The sequence below is a fragment of the Macrobrachium nipponense genome, chromosome 35 (genome assembly GCF_015104395.2).
Source record: "Macrobrachium nipponense isolate FS-2020 chromosome 35, ASM1510439v2, whole genome shotgun sequence".
NCBI lineage: Eukaryota > Metazoa > Arthropoda > Malacostraca > Decapoda > Palaemonidae > Macrobrachium > Macrobrachium nipponense.
The window spans coordinates 42,269,211-42,294,210 of NC_061096.1; the positions used below are offsets into that span (position 1 = coordinate 42,269,211).

Below are 25,000 nucleotides of genomic sequence, written 5' to 3' on the forward strand. Positions count from 1 at the left end.
CCTTTTTGTTCTGCTTGTTTTTCGGTTCCGTATTAGAGTGCTGAAGCATTTGAAGCTTCTTTCTGTTCTAGAGAGTCTTCAGGATAAACGAATGAATTAAGTTCCATTGCTGGCTGGATCTCCACTCTGGGAAAGGTATAAATTGAACAACATGAAGTGAAAGGTAGCTTACTCTTAGTTAGGAAACTACGGTTTGTAATACATTTAATATACCTCTGTTATTATAAATTATCCTTATATTAATCATGTCTGCAAATTGGTATTATAACTTGAGGTTTTTATGCTTTTGCAGTTACCAGATATCTTTGTTTATCATATCTGCAAACTTTGTTTTTATGCCAGGTCTGTTGTGAATAGCATGCTTCTGCTATTACAAATATTGTTTTAATCATGGCTGCAAATTATTATTGAAACTTAAGGTTCTATTATTTTCGCTATTACTAGCCCACAGGCTATTGTATATAGTAAGTTTACAAATACCTTTCAGGTTCCCTAGACACTCTTTAACCTCTCCGTTCCAATAGACGCTGCCCTTTCAACTTTGTTACGCCAAGTGTCAAAATACCCAACTTCCCCTCCCTAGTTGGGCAGTGAGGAATGCTGCTTATTTCTTACTGGTTATGTTTTGCTGAATTGATAGGACTATGAGGACTCCTGGGTTATGTCAGGAGCCATATTCAACTGCGTCACACCAGTTTATGACCATATAACCATTATTCTTCAACCATGAACTGTGCCATTGTCTTAATTTCAAGCAATTGGGTTTGCGTTCCTAAGTTTCCATGTACGATTCAATATATTTATTTCGTTTTTACTTTAGTTTAAATTTGTCGATTATTAAATATATATATATATATATATATATATATATATATATAGATTAGTAATAGATATACTATATAAACTAATATCTAATAAATAAGAATAGCAATATACTATATATACAGGGTGTTTCGGAATTAGAGCCTCCCCCCGCCCTTTACAGCATAAACTAAAATTGATATGGACAAAAACAAAAGTAATTCAGAAAAGGTATTTAATTAAGTTTCTCTCTGAGTATTTAATATTTTGTGTGGCCTCCATCTACCTTTACCACAGCTTGCATTCTTAAGGGGTATGATTTCAGCAAACTCCATTTTCCTGAGCACTTCGGTCACCTCTCTTCGCAGGTCGTCGAAGCTTGGTATACCATCACAGTTCACTGTGCGCGCTTCAACACGATCCTTTAAGATATTACCAATGATTTCACACTCATTAAGGTCAGGGGAGCTACCTGGAAATTCACTTGATGAGAAGAAATTGATACCACTGTTTCGAAGCAGCTCCTGTGTCCGAAGAACCATGAAACATTGTGCCTTATCATGCAAAAATGTGACTTCTTCAACTGCTAACACATTTTCAGGATCATTGAGGAAAGGAAATACTCCACCAGTAAGAACAGTTTCTCTGAAGTATTCGCCATTCCATGACTGTCCTTTTTCTTTGATGGTCCACATTAACTGTTTGGCTGTGAAACTGAGAAAAATTACCAAACATTCAGGAAATTTCACAACTTGGTGATAGCGCACATCATCGCTGATATCATCCAACTTTGCAGTTCAAATGATGTCATTTTTATGATTTGGCTTCCTGACTGTGTAAATGAAGAATTCATCTGATGCTGCAACATGGAGAAAGTCAGCTTCATCCCAATCTTTAAGAAATGAACCATGCACGATCTTATCTCTGTTGCTGAATGATGTTGGGCTTGCTGATAACATGAAATGGCCTGATACCAGATATTTTCAACTCATGATATACAGCACTATAACTTCTCTTCTTTCCCCTTTTTGTTTCTAGTTCAAGCATCAATTTACATAAAGACTTTCTTGGTCTATCCACTGCTTCAGCTATAATGTCTTTTGACTCCTGAGAAAGGACTTCAGGCCTTCCAAGATTCTTACTCTTTGCGATGACAGTCATGTGGATTTTTGTTCCAGTTTATTTTAACAAATAATTCATCTCTTTTAATGTATTTAGCTATCCAGGAACGTGAAATGAAGGATGCGCCAGCATCCCTGGCCTCTCTGAAGGTTATAGCCCGGATCCGGTCAATCCATCTGATTTCCTCCGAGTCATTAGCCATGGCTGTATCTAAGTCTGTACTCAGTCTGAAAATACAAGAAATGTAAAATGAAAAATAGCTTAATAGAAACTTAAGCTAATGTACTTGGAGATTGACTATAGCAGAAAACTTCATAACTTTCCATTTACTTTGTGGAGGGGGCCCTCTAATTTCGAAACACCTTGTTTTATATCTATCTATCTATCTATCTATCTATCTATCTATCTATCTTATTCATATATATATATATATATATATATATATATATAAATAATTAATTTTTTTGCATAACATTTCCCCCATTTGTAAATTATATTCAGTGTAGCATTACTACGCAAGCTCACAGATTTTAACTTGCTCTATGTGAACGTACATTCACCATGAATAATGGTCAGTAACAAAATTCAAAAGTTACAAAGAAAATTATTCGCTCAATGATCAGAGGTATACTTACCTAGGATTTCTATTGCTGCATCCACCGCTGGCAAACAGTTTTTTTTTTTTTTTTTTTTTTTTTTTAGGGTTTCCTACGCGAAAATGTGGACTTATCTTTTATGGGAAGTTATAGCACATTTAGACCGTAATGTCTATTGTCTCCGGTCACTCTACCGAGGCTGATGAGCCGTAATATCGAGACATACTGTTATTGCAGCATGAAAAGCTTGCAATCTGCACTCGTGGGTTTTTTATGTTATTGTTTTTTCTTTTTTTTTTTTACTGGATTAGTATGGCCTTATGCCAGCATGGGTTCTTGCTCGTAGGAGGCTTGCCTTCACTCTGATATAATGTAAGTGTTACGTTTTACGAGCCATTTGTTATTTATTGAGTACAGCTAAATAGGGATTTCATATTATGGGAGAATCTTAATTGAACCAGGACCGAAATTTCGATTAATTTTAACAACTTATACCAAAATTGCCAAGCTATTTTATAAAAGCTAGGGCACCTTATCATACCAGTCAAATAACTTGAGAACTCGAGCTTCAGAGATGTTGGAAATTTGATGGGTAGTCCTGTAGGCGTCACGACTTACTTTAAGAAACACGCTTTCAAGTTCAAAAATTAGATTTTATGTCCATTTTGACTGTGATTGTATATTTTCCTTTATGTCAAGATCTCAGATTCAAAGAATTTAGCTTTGAGTTTGCCTCTGATTTGACATGGGCACTCAGCGGCGGACTTTTTGACACTGTTTGAATTCTGGGTACGTACTTATCTAACGGATTATCCGATACAAGAAAGCTTTGTCACATACGTACCGAGTGGGGTTGTGTTATGTTACGTCACAGGTTTCGTAGATGTAAAGTCCAGGTGACACTATTCACGGAGAATAACTTGTTTATTTGACACTAAATCAAACAGCGTGACATTTAAGGTATATACACCCAGGGAAAATATCAAGAAATCTTAAGTAGAAAATTATGTACGTCGTATTTTGATGTAAAATAAATTGATTTATTCATAATTAGGGTGAGGTAAAGATAGCTATTATTTAAAAGGTTCATTTATGCTCAGAGATAGATGTAAGAGAAATCTGAAATGAGCTTTGTCAAAAAAAAAAAAAAAAAAAAAAATAGTGTACTCGTGAGTAGGAGGTAAGTTTGTCCTCAGAAGAGGGTACAACTCCATTTATCGAATAAAAGTGCAAACGAGATTCGAGCCGCTATGTGTCAGAATGTATCTCCTTTGCATAAAAGAAAATGTGTCTTTTAAATTGGAGAGGCGTGGACTGATTTTTGGAGGGATTGGTGCAAATAGTCACGTCAGCGTTGGTTTTGTCAGAATCCCATCATACAAATAATAAAATAATAAAATACAAGATTATATATATTATATATAAATATAATATATATATATATATATTAATAGAATATAGTATATAATTTTATTTTATATATGCCAATCACGTGTATGCGTGCGTATGTGTAAATCTTATGCATGTAATGAACTCGACGATGCAATTTCAAGATTACTTATATACCGCAGTCACTTTTGACGGGGCAAGTAATCGACCCTGTGGGAAAACAGGTAACAGACGAAGAAGCCATAGTATACAAATGAGTTCGAAAAGTGAATGGGAAATGTCACACCCTCCTGACATACATATTAACCTTTGCTAATATTGTATAATTTAACGTCCATCAAAAACCGTACTTGTTGCCATTCATTATCTTACAATTATTCTTTCTCAAGTTTCTCTTCCTGACTGACTATAAAGGTTTCACCAGCCTCTGCAATTTTGTCACTATTTACACATAGCATTGCATTGTTTGGTAGCGTCTTCAAGCATCAACTCTCAACTTTTCATTGCATATTTTTTCGGGCTAACTTGTAATATTCTTCTTATGATCGCTTCATCCATGTAAATGTTAAACAACCAAATCAACCCAACTAATGTCTATATTGCAAACTTCCTTTTCATAATATCTGTAGATCTTTAGAACAGTGTACAGTGAGTCTAAACACACCTACTTCACATATCCAGTATTATTAGTAAAGGTATGTGTATTTCTCTTCACAATCCCATCGTCACTCACGTTTCGCATAAACCTACAATATGTAATAATACCAATATCCCCTCCTCCCGACCCATGTCAACAACATAATTTGGCGTTCAACATTATATCTCTCTGCACCTTGCAAAACTTTAAAGGGAAAATTTCACCATTTCAGTTTTGCCCTCCATCCCATTGGGCGCCATATTTGGAAGCCGTCTCGCCGGTTGAAATACTTCGAGGATTCCAGAGTTTATTTGGAGTCTAGATGAAAGTCATCAGACATCTGCATCTTTGGTAATACCCAAATTGCATTTGGTTCCTGGTGCCTGCGATTTAAGATCAGTGGTCACTGGAGTTGTTGCAGCCAGAACAATTAATTGCTTTCAGAGGAGAAGCTAGTTTATCAAATCTACATTTCAAGGTCTTGAAATTTCTTCCCGTCACAAACAAATATCCTTCTATAGAGATATCGCATAAACATCTCTCCCTTCAAAACATCATCATCATCCTTTGCAACCAATTTCTCCCCCACATCACATTGCAACATTCCCGTTGGCAACCGCTCTCTCAAAGCACGGCAGGACGGTCCAAGTTGCAACAGTTACGAAATCCTGTTGCTTGATCTGTTGAAATCGTCCGAGTGCCCCGTTGGGGATATTTCCGTTTTTGTAAACAAACTTATTTTGCTTCTTCTTCCTCCTCCTCCTCCTCCTCCTCTTTTTCTTCTTCTTCTCTCTCGCATCCTTGAGCAGTCACGTATGCATAGGGCACCGAACAACGTTTGTAGTGTCGTTGCTTTGTTATCGCAGGATGCGTTTGTTTCTTGACGAAAATGGGAAGTGCGTCACTGCGTTGTGCGCGTGCGCTGCTCATCTTGTTTTCGGCTGAATGACATCGGTCGTAGGTTTTAGATACAGGTTTTGTTGTTGTTGTTGTTGTTGCGTTAGTTGCTGATGTTTTGGTTGGTTTGTTCTTTGGTTTTTGGAAAGGGAATAAGGTACTACTTTTATGTATGTATGTATGTATGTATGTATATGGGAAGAATCCGTAATTCAGAAGTATTGTTTTGTCGTTTTTTATATGAGCATTATGCAGTTTCATTGGTGATTGACAGAAATTCTCTCTCTCTCTCTCTCTCTCTCTCTCTCTCTCCTCTCTCTCCTCTCTCTCTCTCTCTCTCTCTCTCTCTCTCTATATATATATATATATATATATATATATATATATATATATACGTGTGTGTGTATAGTATATATACATACATACATACACACACACGTCAGAGAATATTAGCATTATCTCATTCATCCCGAAACGAAATCAGAAACATAAAATAGAATACTAAATCTGCATAGAAAAACAACGAAACATATCAAGCATCAAATCCCCAAATTTAGAGGGTGTATGAAGGTATAGGGGAGTAAAAGTTGATGACAAACCAAATAGAATTAGAGTAGGGAGAGGGAGAGGAGGGACCCCGAAATCAAGACCCCGCACCGGTGGTGACGAGATCAGAACTTACTCGCCCGCTTGATAAGGAACACTTTTCTTCTTCTTCTTCGTTTTCTCTCATTTCCTGATACCTCCTTCTTCCCCTCGTGTCTCTCTCTCCCCTCTCCCCCCTCCCCTTCCGTAACACCCCCCCCCCCCCCACACTTCTACTTTTCTCTTTTCCTTCTCCGACTTCCTACGCCGTAACTTCATCTACAGGGCGTAAATTACATTACTATCTCTCGCTCTCTCTCTCTCTCTCTCTCTCTCTCTCTCTGTCTCTCTCTCTCTCTCAGGGCATTCCGTCATCTCATTTCCGGACGGGGACGAGGTATACATGTTTCGTCTGTTCTGTGCGTTCCTTGTATATATTATTGAACATTAAGCGGTTCATATATATATAATACGTACTGAGTATATTATATAGATATATATATATCATATAAAGCATCTATATATATAATTATATAGATAAATAAAAGCATCTCATTTTCCTTTCTCTTCAAAGATGTATATATATGTATATATATATAGTATGTATGTATGATATATATACACATATATATACATACACACATACACGTGTGTGTGTGTGCGTATGTGAGAGAGATAGAGAGAGGTAACCAGATTTCCTAGTACAGCATGCTCAATTGCTTTTTATACCACCTACTATGTATCTCATAATATATATAATATATATATATATATATATATGTGTGTGTGTGTGTGTGTGTGTGTGTGACTGTGTGTGTGTATTTATATATATATATATATATATATATATATATATATATATATATATATATATATATACATATATATATATATATATATATATATATATATATATATATATATATACAGAGAGAGAGAGAGAGCGAGAGAGAGATCCTCCCCTCCCTCCCTCACTTCCTCCAGTTTACCCTGTTCGTTAGGTTTCTTATGGTTCTTGTTAAAATAACTCCGACGAAAGCCTTGATTACATTTCGAAATGGACTATATAGGAGTGGTGGCCGAGAGAATGAAACTATCACGTCCACCAAAGTCGTCATCAGGCGCAACATTTTGTTCAGAGGCCACCTTGGGTCAGACGTTGGGTTTGTGAATATTGGTGTGCATATACAATTACATGCACACGCATATGTAATATATATATATATATATATATATATCATATAAATATATTATATATAATATATATATACACTTTATATATTATATTTTTTATTTTATATATTATATATACATATTATATTATAAATATATATATATGTGTGTGTGTGTGTGTGTATCATCTATTTTCTGCAGAACATTTTAAACTTTCAAATATGAAATCACGAATAACCCAATAATATTGATTTCAGTGCATGCCTGTGTACCTTGGGTGTGACCAACACCCAGAGGGAATTGTGTATCTACCGTGGCTAAATTCCGAAATTGTGCTATTTTTGATCGATACACTGGAGATAGTGACATTATTCATTCAGCCATCAAAAGTGGACTGTGTTTGTTTTTTCTGAAACTGCTACTTTGATAAGTTTGTGACCGCGAGTTCGATTCTCGGGCACTTCATTGAGGTGTGAGAGGTGTGTATTTCTGGTGATAGAAGTTCACTCGACGTGGTTCGGAAGTCAGTAAAGCCGTTGGCCCCGTTGCTGAATAACCACTGGTTCCATACAACGTAAAAACACCATATAAACAAACATTACAAACAGTATGTTAATAAGGTATTTTGAGGTTGGCGTCAGTCTGAGAATTTGAAAATTTTTTCCTTGTACAGAATTTTAATAATGACTGAACTCCATAAAATACTCTGTTGAAGAAAATAACCGGCTATTAGCGGTTTTAGACGTTCTGGTGCATAGAAGAGATAGAAGCTAATTTTTAATAATCACAGGAACCCTACAAACGTTTGGTCCTATATCCACTGTCATTCAGATCGTCAAAGCAATGTAAAGCGCTCTCTGTTTTTTTTTTTTTCTTAATCTAGTTTTAAAATCTTTAAGAATGAACCGCCCGAAATTCACAGATGTGGAATTTTATAAAAATTGCGACGTAGGAATAAATTATAATGCCATAAGTTGTTAATTGAGCAATCTTTACAGAAAGCTAAAATCAGCATTTATTACACTCGTGTATGTGTACTGGGCCTTTATATAGTTTTATTGTCTGATTCTTTAGGCTTTAGACTGGGTGTACCTTAATTTGTCTGTTGAAGGTGACGTAAAATTAAATATTTAAAAAATGAATAAAAGAATAATTATATTTCTTCGTCCCTGAGATAAAAGAAGCATATATGAGCTTATTATCGATTAACCTCTAAAGAACCATAGGCGAAAAACCTGTAGAAGTATATATATTTTAAAAGTAAACAAAAGACACCGTAATTGCATCCGAGATAATGGAATTGCGTTCAAGTAGACTGGTTACGTTCAAGTAGTCCGGCGATAAAGCGCCCTAATGATGCCGATGGTAGATAAGGAAATCTCTTGTTAAACACTTCCTTCCGCCACTCTAATCCATCCAATTTCTTTTTCTCTCTCTCTCTCCTTCTCTCTTTTTTTCTATCTCTCTCCCTGTGATGTGTTTTATATCACTTCCTGCTCCGTAATTGACGGATAGGCCTAGCGTGTTATTGGATCATGCCTATACGGGCGGGAGTGTATGAGTGGTGTCTAACCACTTTTAGTCTCAAGCCTAACACCGATGTAGTTTTTACTTTTTCATTTCAAGACGTGGGGATTGCAGTGGTCTTATTTCATATTTTTAGAAAATCAATATATATTATTATATTCATCTCCATATTTTGATCCATGACAGGGCAAAATATTTGTAGTATACGTTGTGTTGGAATATTTATATAATCATTTGTATACTCTGTTTTTTTCCATCTGTCCATCCTCCTGTGGTGTTCTCGCATGGTAACACTGCGTCCCGGGCTTTAGATAGTTACGCAATATGTAAGTTTTAGGTAAATAAAAGGTTATCTGGGTGTACATTTGCAACTGAAAAGTGATTTAATAATTTACTGTATGCGAATTACACCGTTAATATTCGAAATAGGATATTATTATTATTGTTAAATGTAACTATCTAAAACCCGGGATGCAGTGTTACCATATGCAAACCCCACAGGCGGGTGGACAAATGGAAAAAAACCGAGTATAGTTATTGAAACCAGAAGCAGTTCCACCGCCCCTGAATATTCAAAAGACGAATATATTAGCATGCATGGTAACTGAATGTGGATTTAATTGCTATACCTAATTTTTCCCGCAAATGATAGATAGCGTACTTGAAAATGTGAATGGGCTGAGTAGTATCATAAATTTATGACGACGTGCTGCTAGTGGTTTATGATTAATGCTTCCATATCTAATTATAAAACGGAATAATTGTAAAAAAGGTAATAAAGAAATTTATTACAACTTCTCAGTAATTCTTCACAAATTTCGAAGTCATTATGTAAAAATCAAGTAATGGATAGGTATTATTTGAGAAATAACTGCGTAATCACTCAGTGCACCGAGTTGCGAAGATAACTATGATGATCCTGATAACAGTATAGTTTTTCCGTTATCAGAATTATCGATATAATCATTGCTTCTTTTAAGAAAAAAAATCTCAACTCGTTCTGAGTTGTTTGTTTGTTGCTGTATTTAATAACAACCAAAATAGAAAAAGTTTCATATATGTAAAAAACGAAAATAACAGACGTATCTTAATAAAAAAAAAACGAAGATAAAAACTAATTTTCATAATTACAAAGAACTATGTTAATAATTACCAAAAAGAAAATCTCATAATTTTAAGCAAACAAATTTCACAATTGCAAAAAAATGAGTTTCATAATTAAGAAAAAATAACAAGCTTGATAATTACAAAACACAAAACAATGAAAAAAAAACTAAGTTTCTTAATTAAACCCCCCCCCCCCCACTAAAAAAATAATAAAATAAATAAAAACTGAATAACTTGGCGTTAAGCCAAGAGCTGCAGCCGCTTTTTCTTCGGAAAAGCAAAACGTGACATGTAATCTCTCTCTCCTCTTCCTTTATCGTTTATTCATTTTTCTCCCTCTTATCTCGTTCTTGATACGAGAGCTTATTAAGATTTCTTTCATGCGGAACTTCAGTCGGAACTTCAAAGAAGTTTAGTTTTTTTATATATTATCAAGCATTTTTGTTTTATCTTTTTTTTCCTTCGTTTTTCTTGTCGTCACGAAAGAATGATTTGGCAACTTCTGCGCGGTGTCTTCTGCGCAGTGGCTGTGCATGATCTTTAATGTTCATCTTTATAAGTGCGGGCTTAAATGCCTTTATTTCAAGTATATTTACTTATGTAAGGGTGCTTGGACACATAACACACAACTGTTATCACTTTACGCTGCAGTGTACGTATGTATTTGTTCATTATCATATTTTTCCAGTTTGCTAAATTTTTCGAGCATGTGTGCGTTTATCACACTTTTATATCACTTTACGCTGAAGTATAAATGCTTATTTGTTCATGTTCATATTTTTTATTTTGCTAAACTAAACATTATTGGAACCAGAACATTTCACGTATGAAGCCTGACGAGCGAACTCCTCCTCTAAAGCATTACTGTTTCCCTCCACGCAAATCTCTGATATTTTTCAGTCATTACGTACCACAAATCCTGTCTAATTCTCACTGTGCACTTGCCTTCCCACATCAACGTCATCCATTGACTGTTAGTGTAGCGGGAACCAATCAAAACTGCGACAGAGAGAGAGAGACGTGATTACCGGTCTCTCTCTCTCTCTCTCTCTCTCTCTCTCTCTCTCTCTCTCTCTCTCGGGATTGTATTGACCCGTTCTCGTTTGCTTGCGGGACTGTTCTTGGGCATTTCCTCCGCATTGAATGTATTGGAAACTCTTGCCATTTGCTGTACCTGATGCGAACCTGTTTGTGATTTTCAAATATGTAAATATACTCGTGCTGCCGCCAATATGCAAGGAAATGTGACTTTCTATTTTGATTATGTCATTTCCAGTTTTGGATATAAGATTTCCAGAGGAAAACTTGTCCAGAATTGTACGGGAATGTTGGCTGTGGTGAATATGACCAATAAACTTGATGTTTATGTGTGAACGTGCATGAGTATGGTTATAAATGCAATGAAAATAGATGCTTTGAACTAGTGGTAGATTCAGCCTAGCATAACCGACTATTCCAAGATCTCATCGTCTATTTTGACTAACAAGAGAGTTATTGCATTTCATCATATGCTTGGAACGCTACTGTTTGTGTTTATTTCGAATGCCAACAGAATTAATAGTCTACATTATTTATTCCATCCAGATATTATTCAGAAGATGAACCTTATTCTTATGGAAGAAGCCCATAGGGGGCCACTGGCTTGAAATCCTAGCTTCCAAAGAATATGGTATTCTTCAGAAATCATCCCAAGAAGTATTTGCAGAAGAAAACTATTTTCCCAACGTTGATTCACTTAGGAGATTTGGCACCTGATTTTACACTATTATTAAATCAGCGCCTAAATAACCAAGCGAGTATATCCCCAAGAGAGCAGAAACAGAGAGAAAATATTTCTGACAGCGAAGAAAGTCGAAAAAGTCTCCCGAAAAGGCACGGCTCTGAGAGGACCCTTAATTAGCGCTGACCTGACGAAACACAGACCAGTGGACTGCAGTTGGTCAAGGAGAGAGGAGACCAGGGTCTTAGGGAGGGAACTCTTTTGATAATGGTCCCTCAAATACTTTCGGGATATTTGCTTTATATTGTTATTTTATTCTGAACTTTTTCTTTTAAAGCCTCCTTTTAAAGTCTGCGTCAATCTGTACTTATTCGCTTAGCAGACCTCTTTTGATAATGCTCCTTCAAATAATGTGGGATATTAGCTTTATATTATCTTTTATTCCGGGCTCCTTTTTCTTCCTTTTTTTGTAAGCCTTATCGTAAAGCCTGCATCAGTTTTGATTTATTCGCTTAGCAGACCTCTTTTGACAATGGTCCCTCAAATACTTTTGCGATATATGCTTTATATATATTTTTTATTCTGGGCTGTTTTTAAAGTCCTATTGTGAAGCTCTCTTGTAAAGCCCACGTCAATCTTGACTTATTTACATAGTAGACCCTCAAATACTTTTGGGATGCTTGCTTTATATCGTCTTTTATTCTGGAAAATTTAAAGCCTTATTAGTTCTTGTAAGGCCTGAGCTAGTCTGGACTCACTTGTGTTTTCATTTTGTTTGTCGAGATAGATTAAAAGCCCGAATTAATAAGACTATGAGAAATAGCATTTACAATTCATACGGTTATTATTAAGGAAATAAATATATGTATTGATAAGTATCAGAAATGACATTTACTATTCATCATACGGTTATTATTAAGGAAAGAAATATACGTATTGATAAGTATATCAAAAATGACATTTACTATCCATACTGTTATTAGCAAGGAAATAACCTGCTTGTTTACGTAATCATTATCTTCAGCATCAGTAACTCCACTTACAAGAAGAACATGCAAACAAATACGTATTTTCACTCAAGAATAAACAGCTTTTCACTCCTGTGACTGGCGTTATCTCATCTTGGAAAACATTCCACGGCGATGACTAAGTTAAAAGACGATGATGGTGATGATAATGATATGATGAATGTGGAATGTGCATGATAATTGTGATGATAATGATGATGAAAGCATTCCGGGCTAGTCTCGCAATGATGAAGTGTCACTTCATCACGAAAGCAATTTTTTGATGATTTATGATTTAGTTCTCATCCGTTTTATGATTTAGTTCCGCAGTTCTGTTTATGTCGTGGTGCAAAATGTTCTTGTTTCGTGATTACCGGGTAAGAAATCACGGTTTATTCTTGTTTACTTATTTTTTGACAGCTGATAAATTTGCACATTGTGTATTCTGTATGAGTGTGTGTGTATGTAGTACAATGTATACAAACAACGTTAGAATAACAGGATCCACTCCACAATATAATAACTTGTCACTAAACTATTACGAACTTGTTCATCATTTTACGTGAAAAATCATTTATTATTTTCCCTAATTCCATTAAGATACAGAGACAAATCTTGTCACGGATAATAACTTGCCCAAATGAATGTTTCCTAAAAAGAACTGCACCAGATCTCTTAGTTCTTTGTTTTTTTTTTTTTTCCTTCGATCACGTCGAATGTTCTGTTGGTAATAACACTGAAAGAGACATATTGTGTTGAACGGTTGCCCACAAGAAGAAAGCGGGGTGGGGGGGGGGGGCGTGTTGCAAGTGATATTAACACCGTCGATGACGTTCTGTGCTTTGATGCCAGTAAAATTAATCGATCAGTCAATCGTGTGAGTAGTAATATATCACTAACATAAAAAAACAATTGTATTGCATAGGTATCAGAATGACCAACACGTACACTAACGTGGTAAGATGATATTTAGTGGACTGAATTTTATAGTTAATATTCATTATGAATAATGTAACTGTTGTTTCATGAACAGTAAGGTGACCTTCAGGAAAAAAGTTTTTTTTTTTCGTTTTTCTTTGGTCACGTAAGACTGAACACTTTAACTGCAAATTATTCCATAAATCACTCACCTAAAAATCCATTATTATTATTTTCATTGACAATGGAGGCACCTTCATATTGAACTTACTTTTATCATCAAGCAAACCGTCAACTTACTAAAAAAAAAAAAGCTGTTGCAAAGTAGATCGCTCTTTGTAAGGAACAGAAAAATGAATAACAGATTTGAATGTTTAACGGACGAAAAACAAATAGATATCATATATGATTATGGGAAACAAAACAAATGAAGTAAAAGGCCGCCCTGCCAAGTGCCGATATAATTAAAAAGCTATTCTTGAACCATCTTGGACACCAAGCAGATATCAAGGTACCAATTACAGCGTGGTTCTCCGTGTTTGGAAATATGGCTTTAGTTATTTATCTCTCTCTCTCTCTCTCTCTCTCTCTCTCTCTCTCTCTCTCTCTCTCAATACTTGAAAATTCGTCTCCTTAAAAGCTTCCCCAACGCTGTGAGTAGTGAGCCTGCATTTCCTAGCTAGCTCCTTATTATACCAGGGACTCCAAGCTACGAATTAATGCATATGTCATTCTCCACACATGACAAAGAGCGTAGGGGATAGTAAGTTATTCGCTTCCAACAGTCACTGCTGTTTAAACCGGCCATTAAACGCATTCCTGAAGATGGAGATGAGGGATCACGAAAGGCTCAGGAAGAAGAAGAAGAAGAAGAAGAAGAAGAAGAAGAAGAAAGAAGTACTAATAGTAAAGAAGAAGAAGAAAAAGAAGACGAAGAAAGGCATAATACAGAAGAAGAAGAAGAAGAATGGAGTACTAATAAAGAAGAAGAAGCAGAAGATAGGAGTACTGATAGAATAAGAAGAAGAAGAAGAAGAAGAAAGGAGTACTAATAGAGAAGAAGAATAAAGGAGTACTGATAGAAGAAGAAGAAGAAGAAGAAGAAGAATGGATTACTAATAAAGAAGAAGAAGCAGAAGATAGGAGTACTGATAGAAGAAGAAGAAAGGTATACTAACAGAGGAGAAGAAGAAGAAAGAAGTACTGATAAAGAAGAAGAAAGGAGTACTAATAAAGAAGATAGGAGTACTGATGGAAGAAGAAGAAGAAAGGAGTACTAATAAAGAAGATAGGAGTACTAATGGAAGAAGAAGAAGAAAGGAGTACTGATAGAAGAAGAAGAAAGGAGTACTAATAGACAAGAAGAAGAAGAAGAAGAAGAAGAAGAAGAAGAAGAAGAAAGGAGCACCAAGAGTTTGATCAATTAAGTGAGGTTGATATTGAGACAACATTTACCAGACGAGTACAATCATCATGCGGGCAGTGCGCAAGACATCGGCAAATGACCTTAATTTACGTGAACACGTTTTGTTGTAAGTCATGCGAAAGTACCTTAGGAGTTGAGATGTGTGTGCGCGCGCGTGTGAGTGTGTGTGCGTATGTGTGTGTTGTATAATATTTATAATAAATCGACTGTAACTACAATTCGCCACTTTTGAGATGTACCGAATAAGATATGAAATGAAGTACGATTTTTGCATTAGTCATGTTTTTAAAACTTCAAAGTTAACCGAAAATAACTAAGCGATGCAAATTTGGACAGAAGTTTAACCATGTACTGTTTTAAAATAACATGTAACAAATCAACAGGGCGGTTCTTGAGGGCCTCTCTCTCTCTCTCCTCTCTCTCTCTCTCTCTCTCTCTCTCTCTCTCTCTTACTTAATAAGAAATGATTTTTGCATTAGTCATTTTTTATTAAACTTCAAAGTTAACCAAAAATAACTAAGCAGTGCAAATTTGGACTGAAGTTTAATCATGTACTGTTTTAAAACCATGCAACAAATCAAATCAACAGAGCAGTTCTTGAGGGCCTACTCTCTCTCTCTCTCTCTCTCTCTCTCTCTCTCTCTCTCTCTCTCTCACAATAATCCTTGGACAGGTATTGTAAATGAAATGAATCTGGTCTTACTTGACTCAAACTTTGTATGAAGACCAACACCCCTTTCAGTAAGAAAATGATCAGTAAACGATTCTTCCGTTCGAAGCAAAACATTACGAGTAAATATTATTATTATTATTATTATTATTATTATTATTATTATTATTATTATTATTATTATTATTATTAAACAAGCCATCAAGCCATGGACTTGCCTAAGTTTCCACTTTCTCTCACTCTCTCTCTCTCTCTCTCTCCTACAGGCAATGCAGCCTCTCTTTTTCAATTAATGAATACATCCTCACTTCAACAGCTTTTCTGACGGATTAATGAACAAAGGAGCTAAACATTAGAATTTTTTTATCAGCTGTTGATCAGATGACTCATAATCCATCTTTTGATGTTGAAAGATTTTTTTTTCTCAATCGGATGGTCGTAATCAAGATTGATGAGAGAGACCGAGTTCGTCGAGGTTGACGTGGAAGTAGATGATTGATTGTGATTGACGAAGGTTTCACCAAACGGTGCCGATTTTTTTTCTTTTTTTTTCTTATTCATGTTCTCTCGTTTCGTCATTTGTCACAGAAACGATGACAGTTTCTTCATTTAATATGACCTTACATACTTACTCATTCCCTGCATGCATAACTTGCTTATTCCTTACTTGCTCAATGTACCCCCTTTTTTTGCTTAACTTTCCAACTCTTTGCTTGCTTAACTTATTCCTTGCTTGCCTAACTAACTCCTTATTTCCTTAACTTACTCCCTTGCTTGCCTAACTTACCCCTTTCTTGGTTAACTTATTCTTTGCTTGCTTAACTTACTTATTCCTTGCTTGTTTAACTTGCTTATTCCGTGCTTGTTTAACTTACTAGCTTTCTTAACTTTCTTATTCCTTTCTTGCTTAACTTGCTTAATTTACCTATTCCTTGCTTGATGAGTCTGATAGCTGTTGCCGATTGTGTCGGACTAATTTAGTGAATTTCATTTGATCATATGTTCGTATTGTCAGGACTTCGAGGATTAGAAGTCCTGCAGCGCGATTTAATGGTAATCAATCAGACAGTCTGTTGTCGGTCTGTTGTGATCAAGGTTCATCCTATCCCGGTTATGTTCGTAGAGTAAACCTCAGGGACAATAATTATCTTGAGATAAGTGTAATTTGGGTATCAAGCGACTGGGAATAAGTTGTCATGTTGAAGATATAGTTTTTATTTCGTCTTTTTTATATAAAGATTAATTTTTTCTTCAGTATATCTGCCTCAGTCTCAATCGTCTTTCAGAAAGAAGAGTTTTTCAAATCACTGATAGATCCAAGTGATGTTCACGGTTCAATTTCAGGATAGTCTCTCTTCTTACTAAGCAGGAGAGTGGTTTTGCTGATTCAGTGTCCATGTGTATAACCTGTACGTTCATATATATACAGTACACACACACTCGCGTATATATATATATATATATATATATATATATATATATATATATATATATATATATATATATATATTATATTTCTTCAAGAGTCCCAGGAAGAGAACAGTCTAAGAAACATACCTTATTTATACGAATCGTTTCATGTTGCTTCAACACATCATCAGTCTGCAAAAATTAATAGCATGTTTCTTAGACTGTTGTCCTGCTGGAACATCCTGAATGTTTTGTCAACGATCTTCCTGATGTATGTAAGTATATATATAATATATATATAATATATATATATATATATATAATATATATATATATATATAGATATAAGACTATATATCGATATATCTATATATATATATATAGATATAGTATGCACGCGTATGTGTGTGTTTGGTGTGGGTGTTTATGTGATTCAGATCTACGTATGATACCTTGCCAGATATAGTGTAAATCTGTAATGTCTTCCCGGATATATGTTCATGAAATCTTAAATAGTTTTCCTAATCCAATCCCAGGGGAAATCACATATAAAAACGCTTACCCCTTCAATAGATCAACGATTCCGCAAGATGGCGAAGGCGACGCGGAATCACTACGCGATAAACGACCCAAGTATTTCATCCCGTAGCTTTTGAACCGAAATTCTCATAGATTTCCGCCTGAATTCTGACGAGGAAATCCTTCGAATTTTGCTACGAAAGATCTTCTTCACGTTTTTCTCTCTTTTCTAAGTTCCGACCGTTTCAATTTTTATTTCTCTCTCTCTCTCTCTCTCTCTCTCTCTCTCATCTTCCCGAGCGACTTATTGTCGCTCAGGGAGTTTCTCTCTCTTTCTGAGGTCTTTTTGAATGATTAATACCTAAGGATTTAATAGGGGGTTGGAGCAAGGGGTTGGTTGGAGAGGGGGTTAAAAGAAGGAAGGGGTTGGATGGAGTGTTTGTTAAGAGAAGGCGGTAGAAAGGGGAAGGGGAGGGAGTAGAAAGGGGAAAGGGAAGGAAGGGTTTGGGGAGGTTAGTTTACGGGGAGGGATTAGAAAGGGGGAAGGGGTTCGGGGGAGGGGGTAAAGAAAGGGGGAGGAAATGGAAGGGGTTCGGGGGAGGGGGTAGGCATGGGAAGATGAAGGAAGCGGTTCAGGGGTGGGTAGAATAGGGGAAGGATGGGGTTCGAGGGGAGGGGTTGAAAGAAGAGGAAGAAAGGGATTGGGAAGGGGTTAGCAAGGGGAAGGGGAAGGAGGCTGGAGTTAGGAAGTAGAAAGGGGAAGGGGATGGAAGGGGATCTTGGGGAAGGAAGGGTAGAGGGAGGGGGGGTAGGAAGGGGAAGGGGTTAAAGGAAGGGTCTTGGGAACCTGAAGACCCTCACTCTCTCGGCCATTTCAGATCTTAAATGGCGAAAGTTGAACCATAAAGGAACACATACGGCGGCGATTTATTTCGTGTTGACTCTCTATCAGCTGAGTTACTTATAAGAGCTAAGTAGCGCATAAAACATTTTGCGAGCTCTCTCTCTCTCTCTCTCTCTCTCAATACATTATCAGATGTACTGTATCTCTTTATTATCTTGTTTATAGATTTTAAATGTCGTGTAAATATTCCTTGTTAGATTGCCAGATGACGGAGAAATAAAGATGTTTTTTATTCTAGCACTGATTTTTATCTCTCTCTCTCTCTCTCTCTCTCTCTCTCTCTCTCTCTCTCTCTCTCTATAATATATATATATATATATATATATATATATATATATATATGTGTGTGTGTGTGTGTGTGTGTGTGTGTGTGTGTGTGTAATGTTATAATGCTTATGTATGCATTTATATAAATATATCTATATAATATATATATATATATATATATATATATATATATATATATATATATATATAAGTATGTATTGTAATTTGTTTATATATACTAAATATACACTATAAATAATTTACTTTTCAACAGCAATATACCCTGTCTAATTATCATAGAAACATTCCTTGCATAGTAATTAGGCAAAAAAATTATACTGCTCAAGACAACTCCTCTGAAATCTGTTTTTGGTACAATGTGGTCCGTTCGTTTATTACTCAGTATTTTGTGAATAATAATAATAATAATAATAATAATAATAATAATAATAATAATAATAATAATAATAATAATATTTCATGACTTTTGGAAATATGATGCACCAGCTACATTCTGATGAAGAGAAGATATGAAGAAGAATAGAGAAGACTGTATATAAATTGAATGCCGTAGAAACAGCCATTAATTTTAATGCTGCTGCCTTTAGAGGAGGTCTGCTCCCTAATAATAATAATAATAATAATAATAATGGTTGCCGGTCCACAATAATATAGCATGTGAGAGTTGATGGTCTTTAATAAATATTAATAGCTTTCGAACCTTGTGCTAGGTTCATCCTCAGTCAAGGTTCGAAAGCTATTAATATTTATTAAAGACCATCAACTCTCTCATGCTATATCATTGTGGACCAGCAACCATTATCATTTTCGACACTGAAAGCTGTGCCCAATAATGATAATGTTCCAGCACCCTAGCCTTATAGATTTCCAGTCGCTCCCGGTGTCTGCTAACAACAAGAACAACTAATATTTGTTGCTTTTCTCCGATGCAGCACCGAAGAGGCCCGTAAGGAGTTAGTACCGTCAGTGGACTTCATGCGGTGCACTGTAGGCATTACTTAAGGTTCTTCGTGCCTTTGGCCCCTAGCTGCAACCACCATTTTTCCTTCTTTTATTGTACCTCCTTTCATATTCTCTTTCTTCCATCTCACTTTCCACCCTCTCCTAACACTTGATTCATAGTGCAACTGCGAGACTTTCCTCCTGTTATACCTTTCAAACCTTTTACTGTCCATTTCCATTTCAGTGCTGAATGACCTCATAGGTCCCAGTGCTTGGCCTTTGGCCTCAATTCTACATTCAACTCGATTCAAACACCGAAGAGCAAATCCCGCGAACGCTTTCCTTTCCACCTCCCTTTTCCCAACGAATTATGGAACGGTTTTCGGGATGATGACGTTCTTCGTGAAGATGGAAGGAGATTGAGGAGGACTTTCTTCCTGAACAAGACTTTTCCGTCTTCTTCTTACCCCCTCTTCTTGTCTTTCTTTTTCTCTTTCTCTTTCTTTTTCTTTCTCTTCTGCAGTTGCTGCGTCTGCTTTTGCTCGCGCTTCCTCCTCCTCCTCTTCTGCTTCTGCTTTTGCTTCTCAGTTTCTTCTAGCTTTTCGTTCTTCCTCTTCTGCCGATGTCTTTGTTTGCACTTCCTGTCTCTCTTCCTCTTCTTCTTTTGCTTCTGCTTGAGCTGCTCCTTCTCCTCCTCTTCTTCTTCTTCTTGTTTCTGCAGTTTTGGATATGTGGCTTTCGTTGCTTTTGTGGTTTATATGTTTCCCTTTGTGGTAAGTATTATTTCCAGTTGGATCTTGACAAAGTCATTGGTTAATAAACTTTCTCATTAATTGAAATCTGTCATGGATTGCATTACGAAGCTTCTACTTTTGTAGAAGCAGTAGCAGCAGTAGCAGTAGCAAGTAGCAGAAGTAATAGCAGTCACGTTAGTACCCAACAGGTAATCATTATGATTACCTGTTGACTGTTATTTGTGTGAATTAGTTCAAAAGTAAGTCTGAGAAGTTTGTTAATGAACCATATTTTATTTTATTTAAAAATGATTGTTATTGAAATGGAAAAATTATTACCTCAAAAGTAATTCGAGTAGTGCGTCAATGAAACGTAATTTATGTATAGTTTAATCATTCCCTTAGCGGGCAGTTGTCATCAGTGCACGTCACGCGGTGCACTGTAGGCAGCACTTCAGGTTTTTTTGCCCTGTCTCTTCGGCCCCTAGCTGCAAACTCTTTCATTCCCTTTACCGCACCTCTATTCACATCGTCTTTCTTCCATATGACGTCCCACCCTCTCTAATAATTGGTACATCGCCCAACTGCGAGGTTTTCCTCCTGTTACACCTTTCAGACCAGCTTATTGTCAGTTTCCCTTTCAGCGCTGAATGACCTCAGAGTTCCCAACGCCTGGCCTTTGGCCTAAGTTCTATATTTCTGTTGCTATTCCTATAGTTTGATGATGACTCGTAAGTCGATATTTTTTTTATAGGGACTCTCAAGTCGATATTTTTTTATAGGGACTCTCAAGTCGATATTTTTCCCGGTTGAAATAGAAAAAATGTTGCTGAAATTGGCGAAGGAAGTTTATCTGTAGATTCGCATAATCATAAACGTTTAATTATGCACTTTACCTTTTGAACACGAGACAGTTCATCAGTCAGGTGAGTGGAACGTTGGACCGTTTTCAGGCCGAGGGGACACAACGGAAAACTGCATCTGAACATTAAGTAAGATAAAAACACTGGTAATGGACCGTCCAAGAAGCAAATGTCCCTTAACGTTTCCTCTCTCTCTCTCTCTCTCTCTCTCTCTCTCTCTCTCTCTCTCTCTCTCAGACGCATCCTGGGTAATACGTCAGGAGTAAATTGTCCTGTTTTTCCCCAGAGGGTCCCTCTGAATGCGGGAAAGCTGTCACCGCTGAACGTCCCCGAAAGTAATGGCTTCATACTTTCTACTTGCGCGTGAGGTATCCTATGATACATTGCAGTGAAAGGACAGTGATGCAAATGTATATTTATGGATATATTTCGTGGATGTCTGTGTTCGATAGTGTGTGTAATGTGTGTTTATGTTTATATATATGTATGTATGTCGGAAGTTTTATATTTCATTGGTCTCAAATGGTCCATCTTGTATGGGTAAATGTTATATTTACACAAATCTCGGTTGTGCTAATGATATAGGATATATATGTGATTATATGCATATATGTGTGTTTGTATATATGTATATTTACTCGTCATTGTTATCATTATTAACCTCATCTGGCCAGGAAGAGCATTTACATGTTTGAATGTTTGTAAGGTTAAATGTTGCATATGTGAATATCAAATGTTCGAGCAATATATGATACATAAACGTGACTGTGTATAGGTAAAAAAGTGTGTTCCTGTAAGATTTTGCATATACGTTTACGTATTTGTGTGTGTATGTGCGTGTGTATTTGTATGGCACTGTAAACTGAACCTCACGTGTTCATAGGATATTAATTTTCGGTGCAGACGTTCCCTATATTCTTTCAAGACCAATTTGTACAGCCCCATATATTGCCTCGAAAAATAGGGTTATTTAGGGGTGCTGGGTCGTGAAAACAGTTTTGCAGAAAATAGAAGATGAAATAGGAAGAGGTGTGCATACGCCCCTTTCCGTAGTAGTTTACTTTAGTGTCGGTGATTGATAAAGTAGAAGCGTATGTATTCCTCAATACATTATGTGTAAAGAAACTTCATTGAACGAGTATATGATGGCAATAGTGCAGTATATATTGTTGAGGATTACCCTCAATCATTGTATGAAGCCTTGAAGCCTACACCTTTTTAAATTTCTTTAGTATTCAGCATCCGCAACTTGCTTCCCTAAAGGAGAGTTGGCTCAACATTCCCTTGTTGACATCCTGCAGCCGTCTTGGTTCCAGCAATGCTGTGAGTCATCATCACTTCACTCTTCCATCCTTTGGCTTCCATGTAACCCTCGCATCCTGACTTGTGTTAGCATCCACTTTGAACTTTTCCCTTCTTACATAATGCCCACTGCCGAAAGTTTGCCTTTCCATATAACTGTGTGTGTGTGTCTGCGTGTGTTTGTGCTTGGTCCTTAATTTCACGAGCTGATAATCACACATCACGTCGTCAAAATGACACATGATCCCACCATTCATTTCCTCATAAAAGTGGATTTATTCATTACTTGAGATATTTACGATAGTGGAGGAAGGAATGACTCATTAGCATTATTTATCGACGATAAAATTGATGCTCTCCATCATCACCATCTCTTACCTCCTCCTCTTCCTCCTCCACCTCCTCCCCCTCCTCCTGCAGTTCATGAAGATAATAAGTCGTCGTAAAGGACTTATCAGTTAATGGTAATTGGCATTGTTGTGTTATAATGATTGATATGTAATGATTTTATTATCAATATTATTATTATTATTGATTATATATTCATAATCATTGAAACCAATATGTTTTAATGCGTTTAGCATTTTATTGTCTTGAATACCCGTAGCTTTGCAAATGTAATAAAAGACCCACCATTTTACTTATTTGTCCTTTTGTGTCTTCCTATTTATTCCTTCATCTGCCTTGGTTATACATTTTTTCAGTTTTTTTTTCTTTTTTTTCTTTCTTTTTTAACACAAATAGTAGTTATTTCCGAGCAGTAAGTAATATGACAAATTTTCGCAGCTTGACAAAAATGCAAGTAAAAACCATGCAGTAATAACATTACTGGACAAAATTCTGTCTACAGACACAACCAGACATCGGCGTCACAAACAAAGACAAAGATTATTTTAGGTCCGATAAGAGGGAAGTTAGAAAAAATATGATTATGATAAAATCGTAAACATTCCTAAACAAAGATAGACTCGAGGAATTCTTTGTCGGAATCTTCTGTGTTTTTAACCTGGCCAATAATACAGTTTTGATTGAGGTATTATTAACGTGAGAAGATGTAATTACTATTTTTCATTGAGTTGTCATTTACTAGGCAAGATGTAATTTTTTAAATATTATTTTATAGCAACAACCCCTTTTGTAGAGTTGAGGATTGGGAATTTTTCATTAAGCTATTTTTTGGAACAGCACGACTGCCATTATTTCCACAGCTAAGGAAAATAACGAAGAATAATAGAAACAGTCGTCTTTCTATTATATTCTCTCTCTCTCTCTCTCTCTCTCTCTCTCTCTCTCTCTCTCTCTCTCTCTCTCTCTCTCTCTCTAATATATATATATATATATATATATATATATCTATATATATATAAAAAAAAAAAAAAAAAAAAAAAAAAAAAAAAATATATATATATATATAATATATATATATACATACAAACACGATCTATCCTTCTATCAATCCATCCACCTAAGTATGAGTTTTCTTATCTGTCTTCTATCCAAATATATTTCTTTGCTTTTGTATCCTAACCTTTTATCTGTCGTTAACTTCATGAACAATCTTATCAGCATTTCATGTGACAGTTAGTTAATCGGCAAATCATTGCTGCAGTTGCTTTTGGTATATTGATATTACACGTATATGTTTACTACACAAATGTCTCGTTTATTAGTATTGTTAATATTATCATAATGTGCCGTCCATTATTATTATTATTATTATTATTATTAATTATTATTATTATTATTATTATTATACGTGTTTCGTGTATTATTATTATTATTATATATTATTATTATTATTAACACGATCTTCACCCAGTAATGGCTGTCTGCAAATGTTCGTCAACCTTCGTATTTTCAGTAAGTTTTTAAAGGTGAAGTTACAAACCCTATCTCGACCTGTTTCAACCCACAACAGTCGACTTACTACCAGTACTTAATACGCAATGATTTTTAAGGCAGCTGGCCTGAATTAGAATAATCCTCTCCCCTCCCTCACCCCAATCGCCCACCTCCCCTCCCCTGAGATTGATTTCGGGTCTCTTGCAAGGTTGATAACCGCTGGACCACGATGTTTACTTTTGACTTTATACATTCTTGTGTTATCTCTGCAATTTTATCTTATCGTTTTCCTGTTCTTCAAGAGATTGCTTTTATTTTGTTGAGTGTGACTCACCAAGGCAGTAAATATCAGTAAATATGCTTTAGACGTGCACAGGAAAGAAAGTAGTTCATAAGGGTGAGTGGTATGAGAAATTAATGTTATTAATTAATTATTATTATTATTATTATTATTGTGATGGTGGTAATGACGAAAGTGATTGTTCCCGTTGAATTCATTATTTTGATGAGGAAAATAATTTTTTGGACTTATTTTGATGCTGAAAATGATCACTACATTCATTATTTCTAGGTCGAAAATCATTTTCACAATTTCGATGGCGGCAAATAATTTTCGAGACG

At 35.8% G+C, this 25,000-nt stretch overlaps 1 protein-coding gene across 1 annotated transcript in view; it reads right to left on the bottom strand.

The window, feature by feature from the left end:
• The window catches only part of LOC135208324 (uncharacterized), a 36,004-nt gene extending 11,372 nt beyond the window's left edge, over positions 1–24,632 (bottom strand). Inside the window, exons 1-3 of the mRNA XM_064240427.1 lie at positions 24,537–24,632; positions 22,916–22,951; positions 20,106–20,353 (exon numbers count right to left, since the gene is read on the bottom strand). Coding sequence (XP_064096497.1) covers positions 20,106–20,353; positions 22,916–22,951; positions 24,537–24,632 — 380 coding nt within the window. The remainder of the gene's footprint in view (positions 1–20,105; positions 20,354–22,915; positions 22,952–24,536) is intronic.
• Positions 24,633–25,000: the final 368 nt, after the last annotated feature.